General features: G+C 34.0%; 1 protein-coding gene across 5 annotated transcripts in view; it reads left to right on the top strand.

The window, feature by feature from the left end:
* The window catches only part of LOC111056922 (PR domain zinc finger protein 10), a 61,967-nt gene that overhangs the window by 7,357 nt on the left and 31,961 nt on the right, over window positions 1-22,649 (top strand). For 4 of the 5 annotated variants that reach the window (XM_039428518.1, XM_039428516.1, XM_039428517.1 and 1 more), the window contains exons 2-10: window positions 6,111-6,227; window positions 9,268-9,466; window positions 11,654-11,955; window positions 13,155-13,277; window positions 13,849-13,945; window positions 14,924-15,118; window positions 18,816-18,959; window positions 20,302-20,463; window positions 22,171-22,374. In XM_039428518.1, the coding sequence (XP_039284452.1) occupies window positions 6,126-6,227; window positions 9,268-9,466; window positions 11,654-11,955; window positions 13,155-13,277; window positions 13,849-13,945; window positions 14,924-15,118; window positions 18,816-18,959; window positions 20,302-20,463; window positions 22,171-22,374 (1,528 nt within the window). In that variant the 5' untranslated portion in view covers window positions 6,111-6,125. The remainder of the gene's footprint in view (window positions 1-6,110; window positions 6,228-9,267; window positions 9,467-11,653; window positions 11,956-13,154; window positions 13,278-13,848; window positions 13,946-14,923; window positions 15,119-18,815; window positions 18,960-20,301; window positions 20,464-22,170; window positions 22,375-22,649) is intronic. The other variant, XM_039428514.1, reaches the window with a different exon arrangement.

The following is a 22,649-nucleotide window of genomic DNA, read 5'->3' as shown; positions in this document are numbered from 1 at the left end:
AGAGCTATACTTGCAATTTTTTGGGAAAATTAACGGTTTTTTGGTTATTCAAGGAATAACATTTTAAAAGGCCGCCAATTCGTATTATGAATTTGAAAAATTGTCATAATTTTTTTGTAGCTCTGTCTTATTGTCATAAATGATTGCGCAGTTTCATTTCCTTATGTTCAGCCATTATTGAGAAAAAATAGTAAGTGAACAAAATAAAATGGCGTCTGTGTGAGTAAATAAAAGGATTTTCGGACAGTTTTAAAATGATATTTAGATATGTTTCTCATCCAGGAAGAATGCCCCACAATATTGGTAGGGAGTTTGGAAACACCCTGTAAGATTAGCTTAAATATTAGTCATTCATATGAATAATTGGTATCAATAATCCATCATTTATCAATAATGTGTTAAATCCTTATAATTCTCTCAAGGACACAAGGAACGTTGTCTTTTTACTTTTCTCTGTTCAACTTTATGATGTTTTATAACGTCTTATTTCCCAGTTGATAGCATGAGAATTAATTCTTTCTTTTTCAAATCTATTGCTCACATGAATAAATGCATAAATAACTAGAGCAGCCTAATGTAACTATATTACCATATCATAACATGAAAATCAATGCAATCAATAATAATTCTACACTGAAAATGCTTTTCGTGAAAAAAATTGTTAGAATACAGTAATCAAAATTTTCATGGATGCATAAATAATAATATCTGTATTATAAGCATTACCATATTATAACATGAAAATCAAATTCATCAATAATTTTACATTGATAAGGCTTTCCGTGGAAAAATGCATAGAATCCGGTAATCATCATTCTCAACAGAGGAATTTGGCGAAACGCAACAATTCGCCCCAATCAATAACAATAATAAAGTCAGCACCATCAAACTTGATGCAATGCACATGTTGCCTACCTAGCCTAACCTGCATAAATCAGTATGATTATGCAGTCATTTCGCATAATAAATCACTGCATGAAATTCCTCGAAGTTTCGCCCGCACCGCGTAGATTGGCCGGCTAATTTCCATAACACCGGACTATTCAACGGGGCGGTGATTTCAAACGATTTCCTGTGTTTTTCCCATCCGCCTGGGTCTTTGTTGATGTCTAGGTGGAGTGGGGGGGTTGTTGAAGGGTTGCATGCCGTGAAATATTTTTGATGGGGTGGTCCGGAGGGGGGGTGAACTTTCCGTCTTGCCTCCTCCTTTCACGTTGTTTAGAAGGGGTGTCTAATGCAAATTTGATTGATCCTGAAAAATGTAGTGGAGGTTGGTTGCGGAGGAGCAGTGAGGGAATGAATGAATCACAACCCCCATTCACGCGGATGGCTTCCAAGAAGCCGTTCCATCGCATGACTCACCTTCCTCCCGCCCCCTCCCTCTGCCCTTTCTGGTGTCGGGAAAACTTTTTCGCTGGCCTTGAACTCAGTGGTTGGGCCGACAATCGATATGATAGCGTCGCCGGTCGGTGTGATGTTGTGGCGCGGAATGTGGACCGGCTTATTTGTTGGGCTGGTGCTCAGTTGGTTCTCTGTTCAGTCGGTCTCTGGAGAAACGAGTCGAAGGTGGTGATAGACGAACGAACATGTCTGACACCTTGCTACCCGACTACAACGGCAACTTTGCCTACTCCAATTACTGGCCTTTCTGTGTACTGTGTCGCCCGCCACCTTCAATTATTTAGCACGCTCGCACTGTGCCCGGTCAATTATTCACTCATAGAAGCCACACTTTCATTTGTAGTAGAATTACACTTTACTCGATCACAACTTGTAGAATAATCCTACTAAATAATGTTGTAGTGTATGGAGCTTGTTCCAAATTTTGAGAACATTCCAGTGCTATCTAGGGCTAAGATTGTTTACTTTCTGGGAGGACAAATTACAAATAATAATCACTTTCACTTGTAGAATGATATTACTTGATCACAAATTGTAGAATAATATAATTCAATAAATTATTATAGAAAGTTAGCAGTACCCTCTTTATAGTATTTTTTATAAGAGCACATTTATTTTAGACTCATTTCAAGTAGGTAGTATTTCTACTATTCTCAAGTGTGCTTGAAACAAGTTGTGGTTATATAATACATAAAAAGAGGGTACTAGTAATCCTCTATAATAATTAAACATTCAAATTAACCCTATTAAAATACTTCATTAGATAATTCAATTAATTTATACTTCTTGTAGAATTACACCAAGTTATTCAATTACAAGTTATTCAAAACTGCTTTTAAATTAACAGCCCAATTATTTTTAATCCTATTGAGCTACTATCAAGCTGAGATTCATCAACAATAATTTAATAAAAACATTTTAATAGTTTTATTAAGTCCGTTTACTTTCTGTCGATGGATCGATGCTTGTAGAATATTTCTCTTCTAGCCTATATTAAGTTTGTTCACTCTTTGATATTAAATAATTAATAAAAAAATCATTACAGTTTCACTTACGCAGGTTAACACTACTCGATTATTCTTTAGTCTGTTGAACTTCTCAAATTTGAAACCTTTCCAATGTTTTATATCAAGTTTGTTGTTCAAGTAAATTTTGTATATTTCAATCTTATCTATTGAGTTTTAGTTCATTTTTAAAGTCAACACTCAAACAGTCTCCTATGCTTTCAATCTTTGAACAATAATACTAAATTATTTTCTTTTATATTTTGCAACTTGAAAATTTAAGATCTCTTGAATGTTTTTTAAAAAGTTGGTTTACTTTCTTGAAGTCAGTTCTTCTGCTTTAGGTCAGCCTCGCTGACAGTTTTATAAACTAATCACTCTGAAATCCTTCTAAAGCTTTAGATTCATTCAACTCGTGATCATTCCTCAAATTATACATGCATGCACCTTGGGTGCCCATTGGGCATCATTCTAAGCAAACCTATCCTTAGTTTGTAGATTAAATCATGGTAGTTGAATTAGAACACAATTTCATATAGATTTTGCAATTTTCCTATGTACAGTAGAGGTTTTTGGTAGATTCACCGATATAATACCCTTTTTTATGCATAAACATTTTTCGCAATCTACTGAAACTGCCATTAACCATTCTACAGAATGAACCATTTTATGTTGCATAAAAATATGTCTATGAATGAGACATTATGAAATATCTGCCATTTTCTGTTCAAATAATTTGCTCTAGTATAGATTTCAATCTTTGTATCAAATTCACAGCCATGGCAGTTTTATTAGAATGTTGAAAAACATATTTGATTTTGAAAAACTCAATATAATCTTTCTTCACTTTACAATTAATAATCTATAAATCTGGCAGATTTGAAGAAATTAGATATTTTAAAATTCTCATTTATATTAAAAAGAGAAATTCCCATCCCCTAATTAATTAAATTTTAATAATTGTATATTATATAGTACTTCAATAATGTTATTCAATAATGTCATTGATCATGTTCGAATCAATCCTTCAGATGATGTACAGTTATTTCATTCTATTACCTCCCAATTAATCTGAGCAATTTATAAGGAATGTATCACAAATCATCATATGAATATTTTTCCTACTCATCGTGTAATTTTTCACTCAATTTCACCATATTTTGAAATTCACAGTATCATCACGCCATATTATTTTATTTTAGTTAATAATGCATAGTAATTCCCAAGGAATTTGTTCAGTAATTTATTGATTGTAATTACTATTTTTATCTATTGATTTTATTGATTATTATTCATATCAATATCAATACTGTGAAATATGATATTGAGTTATTTTATTTTATATTAAATATATTGCACTTCCCTATCACATTACTGAAGTTGTAACTCTCTAGAAAGAACTAATTGTCCTTTATAAATATAATTGGACTTTACTGGGCTCGAACAGCAACATTGAAAATATTATTGATAAAATCAATTGAGAATGAAAATGAAAACGATAAATACTTTCAAGAGTGATCTATAAACCAATCATATTAAATTGTTATTTATTATTCATTACCGTACCAAACAAGATATACAGATAAAATCACAAATATTTATTCATTTTTAAAACATAAAAATCACCCACTCATCTGAATAATTTATAATATTAATAACAGATTAAATAAGTTATCATATTGAATTATGCATCAAATGAAAATCCAAGTTAATGAGTTATAAATACAACAAAAAACTAATTGATGAATCTCAACTTCTTTTGTTATCTGCTTTTTCAACTCAAATATTTTTAAATGTATTCTATTGAATTACTCCTTCTTATCCTTGAAAAATTACAACAGCTCATGTTGGACAACAATTAAAATTCAGGAAGTAGGTTGAAAAATACACTCACATGCAATAATTTTCGAAATCCATTCAAATTTGTTCAATCTAAAGCAGTGTTTGATATTTTATAAAAACAATATAAAAATCTTGTTTAGTACTTTCTTTAAAGTTTTTGAAAAATAAAGGGTACTACACGATTTTATTATTGGTTTTATTAATTTGTTAAAAAGTAGCCCTTGTGAGTGAAGTGTTTGATATTTAATACATTTCTATCAATAAACTATTGTCCAAAAAATTCACTGCATCATAAGCAATAAAAATTGATCCTAAATAAATAACACATTAATGAAAAAATCTAATGATGATAAGCACTAGAATGAGTACTACAGTACTGAGTAATGTAGAAAGATTACTGTAGTTCAATGGTGTTTACTTGGTTATTGGCCGGTAGGCCTGACAAGGCCAAGGTTTGTAAGTTCGTTGACTTTGTGACAACTTAATGAGGCCATGAATTCCATTGCGGGGTGTGTGGAATGTTGTCGGTGGCGTGGAGGGGTTGGGGTTAGGGGTTGATGGAGCTTGTTTGTTTATCGATCTTTGATTGAAGGTCTGCATTCCAAACTTTCTTCTCAGTGGGTTCAACCATTTCTGCGAATTTTGGACTGCACTACCTCCTACTAGTACTACCAGGTTCACTTAAAGTGCCAGCATTGGTTGAGTGAAAAACGATGAAGTTATTTCATTAGAAAAGCTGTCAGTTTCTAGTGAATCTCATTGTACCACCTACTTCCTCGATACAAAGGAAAAGGTGAAGTGTCTGACTCATTGTTTGCGATTTTATCCATTTCTCAGCACTTTATCGTGACATGTTCTGATCTTCCCCTTCCTCCCATACTAACCCTTTAATCCCCTACCCCTTCAATCTCCCCCCCTACCCAATATTTATTGCTGATACGGTACCTACTTGTACCTAGCTATACCTCGCTCTACCGAGCTCAATCCAATGACTCACGATTTCTTCTAAACTTTTTCTGATAAATATAGAAAATTTCACTGACTCCAATTTTGTTTGAATATTGTGGACTGTTCCATATCGAAGTTGAAGATACATTTGGAGAATTGTACCGCCTGAGAACTGGGCTATTTCATTGGGAGGCTATTTTCCTATCATGTTTGTAGCTAGAATGAAAGTGTTGGATAGTCAATAGTCTATGAAATTATTGAGATTATGATAGTCATCTATGGAAAAATTATGAAAATTGGAGAAGTCTCAAAATAAATGTTGAATTTTTTATTCAATTTTAACAAATTCATGCACAATTAACTTATATCAGAACAAGCAAGAAAAACAAAAGTTTGAATGGTAAAAACATAACAGAAGAAGCTTATTTTATGGATATGAAACAGGATCACTTATAATGAATTCTACCCAATTCATTTTTTTGATTAAAGAAGTACTGTTTTTAGTATTTTTTTTCATTATTACTGCATATAATAATACTATACTATCATATCTATATTCATAATTTCATAATATTATATAAAATAAATTATTGTATTATTATTTTTTCATGAGTAGGCTACTGCATTATATTTTTCTGAATACAGATATTTGCCCGAAGCTTCTGCTCTCTCAAAATTTAATCACTACCTCCTGTAATGGAATAAACAAATCTCCTTCTGCTCTCTTTTCTTCCTTTTGGAGAAAGAGAAGGAATCCTTTCTTTTCTCCTTCTTTCTTCTCTCTTTTCTCTCTTCTGCTCTCTCAAAAATGAAGCCCTACCTACTGTAATGGAATGAAAAAACATGCTCAACCAAACTACTTTCTATCTTGGTTTAATAATGCCTTAATTAAGGTTGTTATTCTAATGATTTCAGAGTGAGGGTGGTGTAATGGAGGATGGCACAAAGGAGGACGAAGATATGGGTCCACACGAGTGGCCTCCAGATTCTTCGGCTGGCAAACACCCTGATCCCAAGCTGCTATTTCTCACGGTAAGTCTCTCTCTCTATTAACATTTCACATGGTGGAAGTGATCATTTCTTGTCAAGATCCGATATCAAACCTCACTTTCTCACGGCAAGACTTATTCAGAACTACCTATTTAATAATTATTTTTCCTAGTACACTCCAATTATATATTATGCAAAGCAAGGTGATGAGACCTCGAGGTATTTTTCCTCCTTTATTTCTATTCAGCACATCCCACCATGAAGCCTGTTTTTTGTATTACCTATTATTGGAACTTTGTATTTTGATTGTATTGTTTTGTATTTTCTTCTGTGTTTTTTAAAATGTATGAATTCAGGGCTACTTTCTTGTATCTATAAAATATAATTATTGTACCCTTTTAAATTAATAAAACAAGAATACAAATTGTAACAAATTTCTTCTGTGTATTTTGTGTTAAATAGAATTATTGGTTGATTGAAGACAATAAATTTGTAGAAACAATTCCACATTGAATTAATCATATAAATACAGTGACACTTCTTTGCAGCTATTTCATTGTTTGTATGATCTTCCTTCACTGAATCATCCTTATGAACCTCCTTCACTGTATGATCCTTTATTACACTGAATAAAAACACTTAGAAAAACAGACATTTAGCCCTGTATTACATTAGGACAGTGAGACACCAGTGGTATTCCAGCGGTGGCCTGGCTGGTGACCAGCCACCAGCGGGAGACACCAGCCGGACGCTAAAACCTTGTTTCTGGCAGCCAAAATGTGGTGTTTCTAGTGTAATAAACGCAATAAGAAGTATGCTGATGCCCCACGACACTTGGTGCTTCACTGGTGTCTCAGCCTGCTGTTCTAATGTGAAACGAGCCTTAGTTGAAAAGAAGAGAACAATAGTCGAAGTATTACCAAATGTTATTGAAAATGAATGTATCTCAGTAATTTCTCCATTGAATTATTTAGACTTGATCTCAAATAAGTATATTGTATGCCATTATTAAAATAAATCTATCTTATGTTACAAATATATGTAGATAGATAAATATATATATTTCTCGATTCATGAAACATATATAGATGCATAAGATCACGTCAAAATATTAGAACACATTCATAATAGAGCACAAGTCAATAAATTATTATGCCTATATGGTTTCAATGGTTGTTAAAGCATTACAGGTCTATGCTGGATTCAGGCAGCTGAATAAACTCTTCAACATCATAGAAAGGGTTTGAGCAGAGCTACGTATGTAGTTTTTTTGAACTGTATGGTTCCCCTGTCTCTTTATTAAATTTATTAAAGATCCCTGCAATTTATTAAATAAACGTCTACCCATTATCAGATGACTGGACATTAGCCTCTCCAGACGGACAAAAGGAATGTTGATGTCATGCCTATGTCGAATATTGATCTCATGAACATTCGATCTACAATGGAGCGTTTCCCTACACTTATGAGTGTGAACAAGGCTACTGAATATACTGGGTGATTCTTAATTATTATGGTAAAATAATTTAATACGTGATAGTAGAGGTAAAAATAAGAAAAAAAGTTCTTATAAACATACATTCATAAACGCTTCATTAGCGAGCTATACAGGGTGAAAGATTTCGCCCGGAATTCAGTTCCTCTGGTGAAATACACCGATGCTGAATTGTTTGGGGACTAGTTCTTGGAAAACTTATGCTGGATTCATATGGAAAATATCTGAAAAATTGAATAAAACTAGTCTGGAAGCTGTAGTGTGAGTAGTTTTTGAGAAAAAAGTTGAAATATGCAAAAAATCTAAGTAGAAAAACACAGACTTCTACGTTTGATGCCTAATAACTTTCTTTAATGACCAGTAAACAAATAATTTTTCGCAATAAAAATTGTATAGAATTTAATTCTGAAAAGAATCATGTAAGCTGTGTAAGCTTACAGCTTCCATACTAGTTTTATTCAATTTTTAAGATATTTTTCCATATGAATCCAGCATAAGTTTTCCAACAACTAGTCCCCAAACAATTCAGCATCGGTGCATTTCACCAGAGGAACTGAATTCCGCGCGAAATCTTTCACCCTGTATAGCTCGCTAATGAAGCGTTTATGGATATATGTTTATAAGAACTTTTTTTCTTATATTTTACCTCTACTATCACGTATTAAATAAATTATTTTATCATAATTAAGAATCACCCTGTATAGAGATTGACCACCGTAAGAATGCCAAGCTCAACAAAAAGTGGCTTACAGTGGGCTATTCTATCAGCTCTACTCATTATTCTGATTGCTCTTTCTGCATTATTAATACTTCTCCAATTCTGGTAGCATTACCCCAGAACACCAGACCATACCGTAAAACCGACTGGAACAGAGCAAAATATGAAGATTTTACATATTCAAAAGGCACACATGTCATCAAACGTAGTAAGAGGAAGTTCACTCGAGACAACCTATCCAAAACCGTATCAATATGAGGAGCCCACGACAGATCGCTATCCACCGTCAGTCCAAGAAATCTGGCCTTATTAGAAATCAAGGGGTCGCTCACGTATGGTCTTAAACTGAAGACAACTGTCTGTGTCTTGGCTTGGTTCAATAGAAAACCATTAGCTGCAAACCAATCAGATACCTGTCTGATTGCATATTGGCCCCTTCACCAACTGTCAGAATATCACGACCAGTATTTATTAGAGTAGTGTCATCTGCTTAAATATATGTATTGGCATCCACATTATAAGGCAAGTCATTTACAGTTACCAAAAAAAGCAGAGGCCCAAGAATGGAGCCCTGAGGAACTCCACATTCAATACTTACTGTAGGTGACACTCAATGTAGTGAGCCTTGTTCTCTCTCCTGTTTACTTATCTTTTCTAACCTGCTACATCTTTCTGCTTAATTAGAGATTACTTGATTATCAAGAATACTTGATTACATGTCGCTTCAATCATAGACAAAATATGTATTTACGTAATACATAGATTATTCTTCACTATATGCTTCAATTTATGTTTTCTCTCCCTATCATTTTGATAATGTACTTATTGTATGAATCAATAAAGAATTTGAATATTTTTGTGATTTTCAGGTGGAATACGTGGGAGAAGAAGCAGGGGGGTTTGGGGGCGGTGAGGAAGCAGGGTTGATGTGTGACTTGGAGCAGCGCTGTGTGAGTCAGTCGCTGGCCCTGGAGGGAGCGTGCTATTCGCCCGCTGCTGCCGCCTTCGCGTCGCTCGCTCAGACCCAGCCGCCTTCGCCGCCTCCACCCCCGCCCCCACAACATCAGGGTGAGCAACGCACTCATATCACACTACAGCAAACGTTAACATACAATATGAAGTGAAATTTATCTAAATTATTCGAATTGAAAAAACGAAGCAAATTCATACAAACGTTGAAAAAGAAAGTTGTAAATAAATAATTAGAGGTGATATAATTGATGGTAATAACGATTTCAGCCACGCACTGAAATGATAAAAGAATAGGCTTATGAAACATATTCTTTTCTCAATGAAGGAGTGAGAAAAAACTAAATACACAATAATAGTCAATAAAAGCTGTATATCACGAATAATTTGTGTGATATTATAAATAAGATCGCATCAATTAAAACAAATAACCATATCCAAAATCAACAGTTGAATGGCTTGAAACCCACCGATATGAATTTTATCTTAATTAATGAATGCTTTTCAAATGTCGTCAACTTATCTGGAACATCAGCTCGGAAATTGTAACATGTTTGTGTTTCAATATCGTTCATAATATTAAATTTTATAATGTTTACCTATTCAGACTTTTTTTGTCTCCTGTAATTTTTTTGAAAATGGAAATAGCAAGTTACATTTATAGTCGACAATATTTACGTTTGAAGTAATTTTAAATTTTGAAATATTTATTGAATAGAATACACATTAAAATATTAAATAAATTGAAGCATATCCTGAAAATAAAAAAAATGAATGTAACTTCTTTATTCCAGTGTAAACGGAGACTGCCCTTTTAAATTATTAATTATTATAATTGAAACGGATTTATTTCATTGTTCATTGATGAACTAGAAATTTTATTGATAACCAGCAATTGAATATAGAAGATTTTTCAGAATATTGATTTGTAGATATTAAATATTTATACCAATATATATACCAATATTTGTACTTGGATTTTCGACTTCAATCCATTAATGAGCAATATATTGATGATTTAGAATTGTGATTTACAGCAACCGAAAGTTACATTTTCTCAATTAATAATCTCTGGGTATTTGACTTACGCTCTTTTGAATTCCCAGAATATGTGGAAATTCACAACGCTAATCTCCAACGTTCCTAGAGCGTTTTTACTTGATTTTTTGTTCTATTTTTAGCTATTGGATCTATCAATCGTTGGATTGTTTTCATTTTTCTTGCGTGTCTTGCATAACGTAGCATTAGTCTACCACTTCACAACTGCCCAACAGAAATATCATAGTTCACTGTCCGTCCATCTTGAAAATTAAAGAAGTGTTATTTTCAGCTCAATAACTGTTATTATTCATATATGTCACAGTGATTTTAATATAAATGTGATAGGAGTATTTTTAGAAGAAAAATTCTGAAAGCTATTTAGGTCTGTGACTTTGATAAAAATAGAATCTGCTCGCATGGTCTCATTAATTATGTATCCAGTTTGTTGCGAATAATTCGTGCAATTGGCTTGTCAGAAAAATTAACACTCACTTCTATCAAGTGTAGGTAGATTGCGCAATGACATTTATTGTTATTCTACCTTTATCATTTCATACTAGATTTATTTTATGATTTCATTGCCCTCTTCTCTATTACCAGCTATGACGCACTGTTTTAGTTAGTGTAAAATATTTTGATCTGCTTGAATAGATTAATTCCATTAATGTGAACGACTTTCTACTTCAAAGTTGTGAAATATTATTTAAATGAAAATTTTGTCAAGTCTTGTAATTCTGACTAGGTTGAACATAAACTTGCATATATATTTTTTTAATCTAGGATCCACTGTATTTCATTGACTCACTGTATGTTTAGAAATCGGAGAATGTTCTGTAGAATGCTCCATCATTCTAATTAAATATGAAGGAGATTTCTTCACTTGAAAATTTTCTGCATGAGTATTAATGAATGATTGATATTCAACCAATCTACAACGCAATCCTAGCTAGCATTGTTTATAACATGGAGAACCATAATAACCTAAAGTTATTATATAAATCATATACACTGACTTGAGCTGTACGATTTTTATTGCTGGATTGCTACAAAGTTTCAGTTTGATGTTTTGGAATTTAATTTATTGTCAATTCTAGCTTGGATTGTCAAAAGTCTAGTTTGTCTCAGTGACTCAGTTCGACTTTCATTTGATAGAACCCACTATTGGATTTCATCTCCCAATTATTCCTGTCTCAATGTTTAAGTTATTTGTGTTTGTGTTAATAAATGAAATGAATTGTGTTACAGACGATGCAGTGTTCCTGTCCGACGACATGGTAGACCAGCAGCCATCGCAGTCACTGATCACCAACTCCTCCCCCCACCACCACCATCACCACTCGTCACCCTCCTCCTCACCCCTGCTGGTGGCCCCCTGCAGTCCCTTCCCCCCTCCGCCACAAGCCACCTCGGTGGTGACGTCATCGCCAGCCAGCTATGTGACGTCACAGGCGGCCAACTACTATCGGCAGTCGCCTCGTGGTGCCTCTGGGGCCGAGTACGTTCTGCCTGGAGACGGCCAGGGTGATGGGTCGTTGCCTAGCGACCAGGTTGGTAACTTATTGCCTGTGAATTACTCGATTTTTATATATATATTTTTTGGCACTACAGCCCAATATGAGCTTTGGCCGCCTCCACTACAGCTCTCCATGCTTCTCGGTCGTCTAATTATCCATTTTTTTGGATATCGTCTCTCACTTCATCTTCCCACTTTATTCTCGGCCTTTCTTCTTGAATGTAGCCTCTCCTTGAATATTATTTTAGGCATTCTGTTCTCATTCATCCAAACCACCTAAGCCGCTGCGCCTTTATATTTACAATATTTCGGCCTTTTATCAATTATTACTCGAATACTTGTGTTTTTTCACACTTGGGGTCTTACCAGTACGTGTGAGGTTCTTTGACCATTTGGATCCTTGAATCCGTCCCTTCTAAACATAGGACAGGTCTTACGGTCACAAATGGTACTTAGAATACTTACGGTCACAATACTTCTCTTCACTACGCTGAAATATGTCCTATCTCCCAATACTAAACCCAAGCTACGAATTTGAACGGGACGGACTCATATAGTATGGATCTAACATTGGGAGATAGGACGTACTTCAGGGTAGCGTAGCTAAGTGTGAAGAGACCCTCAGTCGTAGATTGGATTTGATTCATGTCTTATATATTATACAAATACATATTCCTTCCAGATTCGACATTATAATTAAAATCCAAGACTTGGTTGGACGTTCCAAGTCTATTAAATTTTGATTTGTGATGTCTCTACTCAGACGAGTTCTGTCGGTCTCATTGTGTCTGGCCGAAATATTGTAAATATAAAGGAGGTTTGAAATCGTTAATTTTAAAACGTAAGATTTAACTTCCATTAACACTAAGATGTAAAGAAATGGAGAATTGCGAACATTATTGGTTTAATGTTGTGATTTAGTGTAAATTTTACTTGAATATGTGATTTGCAGAACATAGCAGACCAGTTTCAATTATTGTGTTAATATGTGTCAACATATAGATAGAAATTTTAATATAACCATTATTTCAATAGAGTGATATCTTTCTTGATCCATGGCCTTATAGATGCATCAGATCATGATAAAATCATGCAGGTTTAAACAATATGATCAAGTTATTATTATTTTATATAATGATGAAATGTAGGTACAATTTAATTAGTTCGAAATTATTTTTTGTAAATTTCTGAAGTTTAACTCTATAATATGCTTTACTGGTTTTCTAATTTTAGCAGATGAGAGGTCTGCGGGGTGATATGAAAGTTGGAGATGGAGTTGGTCAAATCGAGCTACTTCTGGATGATGATGGGGTGGCTCTCACGGTCATTGATCCTCAGGATTCTGATGTCATTCAGGTGAATAAATCTTCATGTTTCTTTGATATCATATACAATAATAACCATAATACCCCATTTCCCTACGTCTTCTTCTGGTTTCTAATCACCTCTTCTTTCTCTCCATTTTCTTCCTCATATTTTCTCTTCAACAATTCTTCTTCTAATTCTCTTCCTTTCTCACTAGGTCTACCTACTCTCAGTAACTTAGTAACTACCTACTCTTGTTCTTACTGAGATTATTATTCCTGACATCATCTTATCATTAACTTGAATGCAGTTGGAATAGTTGTAGTGAGGATTAAAAACTATTCCATAATTCCATCTTTCAACGTTAACTAACTAATGACATATTGTTTCTTATTTCTTATTTTTCAAAAATCTCAATTCTCAACTTTTTACAATGAAACTTATTTTATTATTTTATTGATTCAATGATACACAATTATGTTTTCAAATAATTTGGCGGAGGACCAATAGGTACAGCCCAAAACTGTTCCTCCCCCGAATTAAAAGAAATTCAAAGACATTGTTAGCTCCGATACTCTATATTTTTCCTTTTGATACGAAGAATTCTAATTTTTATTTATAGATTCCTGGAGATTGTCTGATGCCATCAAATCAAAAACCTTCTGACATCGGGGTATCTGGAGACGAAACAAACTTCTATGACTCCATTAAACCACAAGGTAATACTATCAAACAGAGAATCTCAATTTTGTCGTACAATATTTTTTTATTGATAACAAACAAAAATATACGTGATACAAAAAGTATTGTGAACTCACGCACACAACAAACTATATTTTGTTTGATCAGGGGAGTCAAAGTACGATCAGCTGATTCAAGACACTTGATCCCAGTTGGTGCAACTCAAGGTAGATGGTGCACCCAGTTGGTGGATGCAACTCACCAACATAATTGCAAAAATTTCTAAAACTCAGTAAAGCTCGTATATTGGAAAGATTCGAAAATAACGGATGAATCCTGAAACTATAGGCAAATTCCACATTTTCCAAAGTATTAATTTATGATTTTCGAACACGTTTCAAAACACTGGTCCTATCTCCTATCTACAGTGGAATTGATACTAGGTTATAAATGAATATTCGAGAAGAATAACATTTTAGAGCACTCTAATAGAATTCTCATCTTACAACCTAGATTATTGTACATTTCGTCAGTGAAATACTATTTCTCGTGATGAATATGAACACTAAATTATTAGCGTGCTGTCTATGGAGTTCGTTCAAGTCCCAAAATATCATTCAGTACACCAGTGATGGATAATAATACATTACTACAGAGAAATATAAGCAATAGTGGTGTATTAATGACACTACCCTGCTCCTATTCGCACATTACAAATCGGCTCTTATATAGTATAATCTTATTATTGGTTTTATTAACTCAAGAGCTTCTACAAACATAGAGTTTCGTCACACAGTAATTTAGAGTCAAAACAATATTAATATAAGTTCCATTCCATAGTCTATTAGATACTAGTAGTTCTGTGAACAGTAGACCTCGCGCTCAGTAAGTTACATTGACCTGTTTTTATGTTTTCTCAAGAATTAATAAATAATTTAAATTTAAATTTAAATTGCTTATTAACCTAGACCTTTTTCTACAGAACATGTTTAATTAATGAAATCTAACTGTTGCAGGTTTAGTGGTAGAAACGAGCGAAAACGGCGAACTTCGATTTGTGAGTTTTCTGGATACAGTTGAAACAGAAAACCAGCTGGAAGCAATCGAAGAGCAGGCTCAATCACCAATGACACTCATCATCGACGAAACCATTTCCAATGTCTCCTCGCCGGCGCAGGGCGAGTCCATTGCTGCCAATAATGGCCCATTCTGTGAGTAGCTTATCACTAAATATTATAATTTCAATTTTAATGAATAAAGCAATCAATATTCATTGTTATAACCTACTTTCAGTTGAGCATAGTATTTGAAATTTGTTCATCCTAAAATTAGATTCATCAAAGGCAAATGGACTTCAAAAACTCCAAGAAACGAGTATGTAAAAAAGGGAAAATCTCTCAATGGAAAAAAATGTTTTACTCTCATTAATGCTTTTTGAGATGTGATGATCTAGTTTTGAAACTAAGTTCGTAGTTTAATTTTGTACATATAATCAATAAATTTCTCTATTTTTCAACCTCATTTTCTTCGTCAGCAACTTATCATTCGCAGCACAGAGATCAATAATATTTTCGAATAAAATATTCTGTAAATCAATGAGCTAATCACAAAAAAACTGGTCTTATACGAGCAATGATTCCAAAAGGCGGTATTTGTCTCTCTGTAGTTACCATTAAGAGATTGAGTGCTTGTTGCACAAAAGCCTATTGAATTCTAATCATGATCAAATGCCACGAGAACCAATCAGAGAAGGTTTTTCGAAAAGAAAACTGCTCTGATTGGTTTTCGTTGCATTTAATCACTATTAAAATTTAACTGGTTTCTGTGCAACGGGTACAAAGAGTTAGGTATGTGAACACTTGATACCTCTGCCACTTGTCTAGCTAGTAAATTTGAAGAGCAGATTTTAAGCAATGGCCTATTGTCAACAAATTGTTCTTAATAGAAGCACATGAAATTATTATCAACGCATAATTTATTGTACAGGGTGATTACCGGGAAACGCATGTTTTTCAAATAACGAGAACTATTGCAAATCAGAGTAAAAAATGCATTTATTAGTGAAAATGCAGTGTACACAATATGCAATTTCAAAATAAAATTACTTACAATCTATTATTTGAAAATTACATCTCTAAGGTGGTCGCCTGCTGCTTGGATACATTGTTGAAGGCATTCTTTAAAACTTGCTACGGATTTTGCTAACATGTCTCTAGGAATGCCATTGATTTCCTGGCAAATAGCTTTTTTAAGTTCTTGGATTGTTCGTGGTTTGTTTATGTACACTCTAGCTTTCAAGAATCCTCACAGAAAGAAATCTGGAATTTTAAGATCCGGTGAGCGAGAAGGCCAAGTGACATCACCAAAACGCAAGATCACTCTTGTAGGGAATGTTTGCCGAAGGAATTCCATACTAATGCGAGCCGTATGTGCTGTTGCCCCGTCTTGCAGGAACCATACATTACGTATCTGTATATGTTGACGGCGCAGTTCTGGCAGGAAATATTCTTTCAACATATCCAGGTACCGTTGTGCATTCACTGTGACTGTTCTGCCATCGTTGTCTTCAAAATAATAAGGACCAACGATCCCCTTTTCACAAACTGCACACCACACAGTCACACGTAAGCTATGATGAGGTCTCTCTGCCAGTATTTGAGGATTGTATGCACACCAAAGCTATTTTCCAGGAAATCAATGGCATTCCTAGAGACATGTTAGCAAAATCCGTAGCAAGTTTTAAAGAATGCCTTCAACAATGTATCCAAGCAGCAGGCGACCACCTTAGAGATGTAATTTTCAAATAATAGATTGTAAGTAATTTTATTTTGAAATTGCATATTGTGTACACTGCATTTTCACTAATAAATGCATTTTTTACTCTGATTTGCAATAGTTCTCGTTATTTGAAAAACATGCGTTTCCCGGTAATCACCCTGTACTATCAAATTCTTATGTGGAGATGTTGTTGTCTAGCTAACGAGCCAGTAATTTATTTTAAATGTCCTAAGAGATGTTATGTGTTCTGAAATAAAATAACATATAAAATAACACACTTTAGAATTGTATAATCGTTTCAACAGATCACTGTAACCTGATTGAAAAGGTTTTGGTAGTCCTATCGAGCAGGAAAAGTTGTTGAAGGTGTCCCATGCACTAGCCATTAGCATAGAGAAAAGATAGCATAATAAGATATTCCATGGTATAGGTCGTTTATGTTCAAAAGCCGATTCTCTGTTAGCTAAAGCCGATTACTGTCGATTATTACTGTTTTGGCCAGGTGAGAGTGTGAGAACGGCACAGTATTGATTGATTGAATTACTTTATGCAGATTGCAATAGATACAGGCTAATAAGCAGATTAATAGCTTACATCATAGCACATTATTAATATAACATAAAAGTAAATATGAATTTGAGAATATTGATAAAAAAGCAATTTGAAACTACTATGATATAATACTGTTTGTATCTACAGTTCTAGAGACTATCAGCTTCACATAGCTTCACGACAAACAACTACTTGGACTTGAGTCGTTGATCGGCTTGAGTTAACATTAAAATTTGGAACATAAACGCCCCATACCATGGGATATCCTCTTATGCTATCTTTTCTCTATCACACCAGATCATAGCAGGGTGTTTATGTAAATAATTGTGCATTTTTACTTTCCTTGCCCTATTACCATAGGTAAGGAAAGTATTGCTTTCCGAAAAAAATTAAGGTACCCCAATTTCTAAATTTCTATACGTTTCAAGGTTCCCTGAGTCCAAAAAACTGGTTTTTGGGTATTGGTCTGTATGTGTGTGTGTGTGTGTGTGTGTGTGTGTGTGTGTGTGTGTGTGTGTGTGTATGAGTGTATGTGCGTCTGTGTACACGATATCTCATCTCCCAATTATCGGAATGACTTGAAATTTGGAACTTAAGGTCCTTACAACATAAGGATCCGACACGAACAATTTCGATTGAATGCAATTCAAGATGGCGGCTAAAATGGAGAAAATGTTGTCAAAAACAGGGTTTTTCGCTATTTTCTCGAAAACGGCTCCAACGATTTTGATCAAATTTATACCTAAAATAGTCATTGATAAGCTCTATCAACTGTCACAAGTCCCATTTCTGTAAACATTCCAGGAGCTCCTCCTCATCTATGCAAAGTTTGATTTTAGATTCTCATTTATCAGGCTGCAGATACAATTGAAACAAAAAATTTCGAGTGAAAAAGATTGAGTATGAAAATCTCTACAATTAATGTTCAGTAACATTTTCACCTTAAATTGAAAATAAGCACGAAATTCGAGAAAATGTGATTATCCAATTGCAAACTGTTGGCAATTGTTGATTTTATTAAATGATTCACTATGAAGAGATACCAGACCTCGTATGTCTCAAGCGTTATTGTCCTGTCACCAGCTGACTCAGATCTTTGTTTATTAGTAAACTTGAGATGCGCGTTAACACTAGCGTCAGGTGATCAATTCTCATAACGGCAAGGAAAGTTGTGTGAGTGCGCCACACCAGACTTTTTTATGTTTGTGTGAGGGTATCTAAGGCTGGCCACTAACGGTAGAACATGCATGTTTATCATGCTCATACACTTGTTCATCATCATCAGCAAGAGGCTTCTAACCATAAAATAAACAACCAATAACAAAAAAAATCGGAGATACAAAAACCTAACCCAAGACGCATGTGGATCATGCATGTTCAACCGTTAGTGGACAGCCTTGAAATCACTTTTTCCCGTATTTCAATATCCTACACTTTCATGAAAAATAGCTCTGAGTTTCAAAAAATAAAATGGATGATTTCTAACTGATGAATATATGCAATCTACAATATTGGTTGGTGGCATGAAATTTTTGATGATTTAATCATTTAATGATGTGTTTTTTTTGGTTTTGTCAGGGTGTGAGGATTGCCAGATGTCGGTTGAGGCGGAGTGCAGCCTGCACCGAGTGAACAGCATCATCTGCGACAAGCCGGTGCCTTCGCGGGCCAGGGCCACACTCCCCGCCTCCTATTTGGCCATCAATCTCGTCAAACCAAATGGTAACTTGTCAATGCAACACTCATCTAGCAACATTATATTTAATGCTTTTATGCACCTCATACTAGTAGAATTACATTAGAAATATTAGCAGGTATTTCTTGAGTTGTGGGGAAAATTGTACGCTCTCACTCACTACATAAACTCTAAAGATGACACCATCGGTGTTGAAACATGTATGTGACTTTTTATTATTTTTCTTATCAACAAATTCATGACATTTTTAGAAAACATTTTAGTGTTTTGTTATGGACTAGCATGTAACCCGTGCTCCGCAAGGGTCTAATTAAAAACTTGACAAACTGAAAACTTGATCCACTGAAATCTTGAAGAATTTAAAATAGGGCTATAATAGGGTGAATTAATAATCTATAAGCAAAATTTCAAGTTGATCCGGCCAGTAGTTCAGACGTGATGATGCGTCATTCGTGAATTTTATATCGTACGTGTATGAGCCAATTCTTCCCTTTATTAAATTATTATAGATAAATATATCTCACTAAAAGCAGTATTTGACGTAAACTCTGTGTATTTTACATGCAATGAGTTCAAATTGTGAGTCTTCAGTGCAAACGTTGTTCATGAATGAATTTAATACTCATTTTGTTCCCAGACTGGTATAATCGCAGAAAATTAAGTTCCCAATTCCCAAACGATTTTATATTGCTTTTTGAATTCAATAAATTTGAATTAAATATTCAAAATACAGATTGTTCAAAAATTAATGTTATATTCTTTCCGATTGCGGTATATTCATAAAGAAAAGTATTTCGAAACGATTTTATAGTATTTTTTTCTGGAGTAATAGATTTTAATTGACTACAGAACATACTTTTTGTATCATTTACAAATAAATTCTTCAAGCTATTTATGTGGTTTGCTTTATACGGCACATTTGCATTAAAAGCGATTTAGCACCGATTGTGTCCTACTAAGTGTATTTGATCTTTTGGTATCAAAATTTCATAGTTTCTTCAAAATATGAACTTTTCTTATTAATTGTTTGTAATTGATCTTAGAAGTTTTCTTAAATTTTAAATTTTGTTTTTGATTGTAATTTAAAGTGTAACTCAGAATGTGAAAGTGACATATTGGTAAATAAGTAAATATCATGAAAAAATAAGTGACATGTAACCTAGCAACATTTGGAATGTAGTATAAATTAGAATTGGAACCGTTTTGGGCTTCAGCCTGTGATACTTTTCTAGAAATTGTGTAATTCTCAATGATGGAATAAATAAATTAATTAATGTATTCAATTGGAATTGCTTTTTCAGTACGAGCATTGCTCAAAAATGGAATTTTTATGATGAAAATAAAGGAATTCTTGTGTTTTTTTTTCAGTTTACGGTATATTCGCAAGGAAAACGATTCCGAACAGAACGCAGTTCGGGCCGATCGAAGGCATTCTGTTGAAGTGCGAGGACGTGTGGACTGACTCTCCGCTCGAGCTGCTTGTTGAAACTGAAACTGGTGAAATGCATCGTCTTGACGTGTCTAATGAAGGTTGGTTTCATCACTGTTATCAGATGAATTGAATCAAATAGTGGTAAGAATTCGTTTAAATCCTAGATTACGCAGATGTCGTCTGTGCAGCCAATCAAGAACATATTTAATGATGTATTTTCGTTAACTTTATTCTTCGGTGAAAAATATCAACCAAATATCCCCACAACCATAAATTAAGAAAATATATGTAACTTAACCAAAAATTAACAGATTTTTTAGAAATGAAAAATGAAGTTGCTATAATAAAAATTAATATAGATAATGTTGTAGTATTTAAAATAAACTTCAACTTTTTTGGCTGAAACTACGTGTGTTTCTGCCCCATATTCTTCAAATTTCACTTATCCAGATTCAAAATTAAAACTGTTCGGTACACCTTTTTATTTTCATCCAAATTGGATAATCATTTTCAATATAATTGTTAAGATAATTATAAGAGTGAGAAAAAGTGGCAACTGAAATTTTTAAGTGGTCTAATAAGCGAGTTATGGGTTGTTGAAGTGCTAAACTCCGTTTTCTTTCCAGATCAAAAACGGTTTCGAAACTCTATTGGAGTTTTTTTTTAATACATTCAGTATATCATTGGCTTTGTTCTAATATGCTTTTTTCGCGATTAATGTCAAAATAAACAAGTTATCGAATTTACAAAAAATGTTACTTTTTACTTATGAACGAAATGGGGAATAAAATGTTTTAGTTTCGAAAGATACATTTTTTAAATTTTTAAGAGAAGTTCTAATAATATAGTTGAAACCGTTCTGGAAAGAAAACGGAAACTGGAAAGTTAGCACTTCAACAACCCAAATCGCTTATCGCTTATTAGACCGCCTAAAAATTTCAGTTGCCACTTTTTCTCACTCTTATAATGATCTTAACAATTATATTGAAAAATATTATCCAATTTAAATAATGAAAAAGGGTACTGAACAGCCTTAATGATTCAATAGCGATTTGCAATTTCAAGTGGAAAGCTTCGATTTGAACGTACATTTTATTTTTTCTACTAATACTGTAAAACAAATGAGTCTATTCGAAATCGGAAATTCCTTTAAAAGGCAATATAATAGTAATTTGGACATTGAGCATACATAACCTAAATATTAGAACTATTTATGTCCATGATAATAGGCTACCATTTTGGGCAATTGCAAGCTCCAAGGTAAATATTGTATTTTTGAATCATCCAATAAATTAATTTAAAAAAAGTAATTATTTATCCTATAAAAAACACAATTGGTTCAGGTCAAGCATTCTTCTAGGTTCACTCTCTATTATAAATTTTCCTATTAATTGTATCGTCCTTATACTAAACGAATTGCAAAATTGATCATAGCTTCTCAGGCATCATTAATTTTGGGTGAATTTAAATTCGTTTTCGTCAAATTAATGGTTAACAACTCTTACATTTTCGTGTTTTGTTTTGGACTGTAAATCTTTGAAAATGTGACACATAACCTTCATCTCTTCTCTTCATTCATGAAATCATCGTAAATGAAAACTTTTGTATTATCATTCATCCCCTCATCATCACCTAGGCTTAAATTACTTGATAAAAAGTTGCCTTTGTAAATTAATCAAATAGAAAATAAATACGTCACTCATGCTGGTTTTATTTGTGCTTTTATGTGGAATTACCTAGTACCATATGATCTTAAATTCTTTTCTGCACATTTTTTAACGTTTGTTGCTTTATTGCGTTGTTAGATACGTCAAACTGGATGCGTTTCGTGCAGCCAGCGTCATCGGCCAAGGAACAGAACCTGGTGCTGAGTCAGCAAGGCCACTCGCTCTACTTCACGAGCACCCGACCCATTCACCCGCGCCAGCAGCTGCTGGTCTGGTACAGCGCCGCCTACGCAGCCAAGCGCCACCTGCCGCAGCTGCTTGAGCCGCCTCAGCCGCCACCTGGTCAGTCGCCAACTCAGTTTTGTTAGTTCGAGTTGGGCCTGTAGGGCGCAAGAGTCTCGTTGTATAATAGTTGTTAATACAAGAGTTTTATAATGTGGGTCTTTAACGCACGAGTTAGATGTAGAGTTGAGGCACAGGTGAGCGAGCGAACAAACAAACGCGTGTCTCAAGCATCTCACGCTTTAAAGACCATATAAAACTTTTGTTTACACTATTTTATCTACGACCACTTAAGCATAGTATCACATTGCTCTCTTGTTGTAAGGCTAAACATC

This window comes from Nilaparvata lugens, chromosome 5 (genome assembly GCF_014356525.2).
Source record: "Nilaparvata lugens isolate BPH chromosome 5, ASM1435652v1, whole genome shotgun sequence".
NCBI lineage: Eukaryota > Metazoa > Arthropoda > Insecta > Hemiptera > Delphacidae > Nilaparvata > Nilaparvata lugens.
This window is presented reverse-complemented; position numbering and strand designations above follow the sequence as displayed.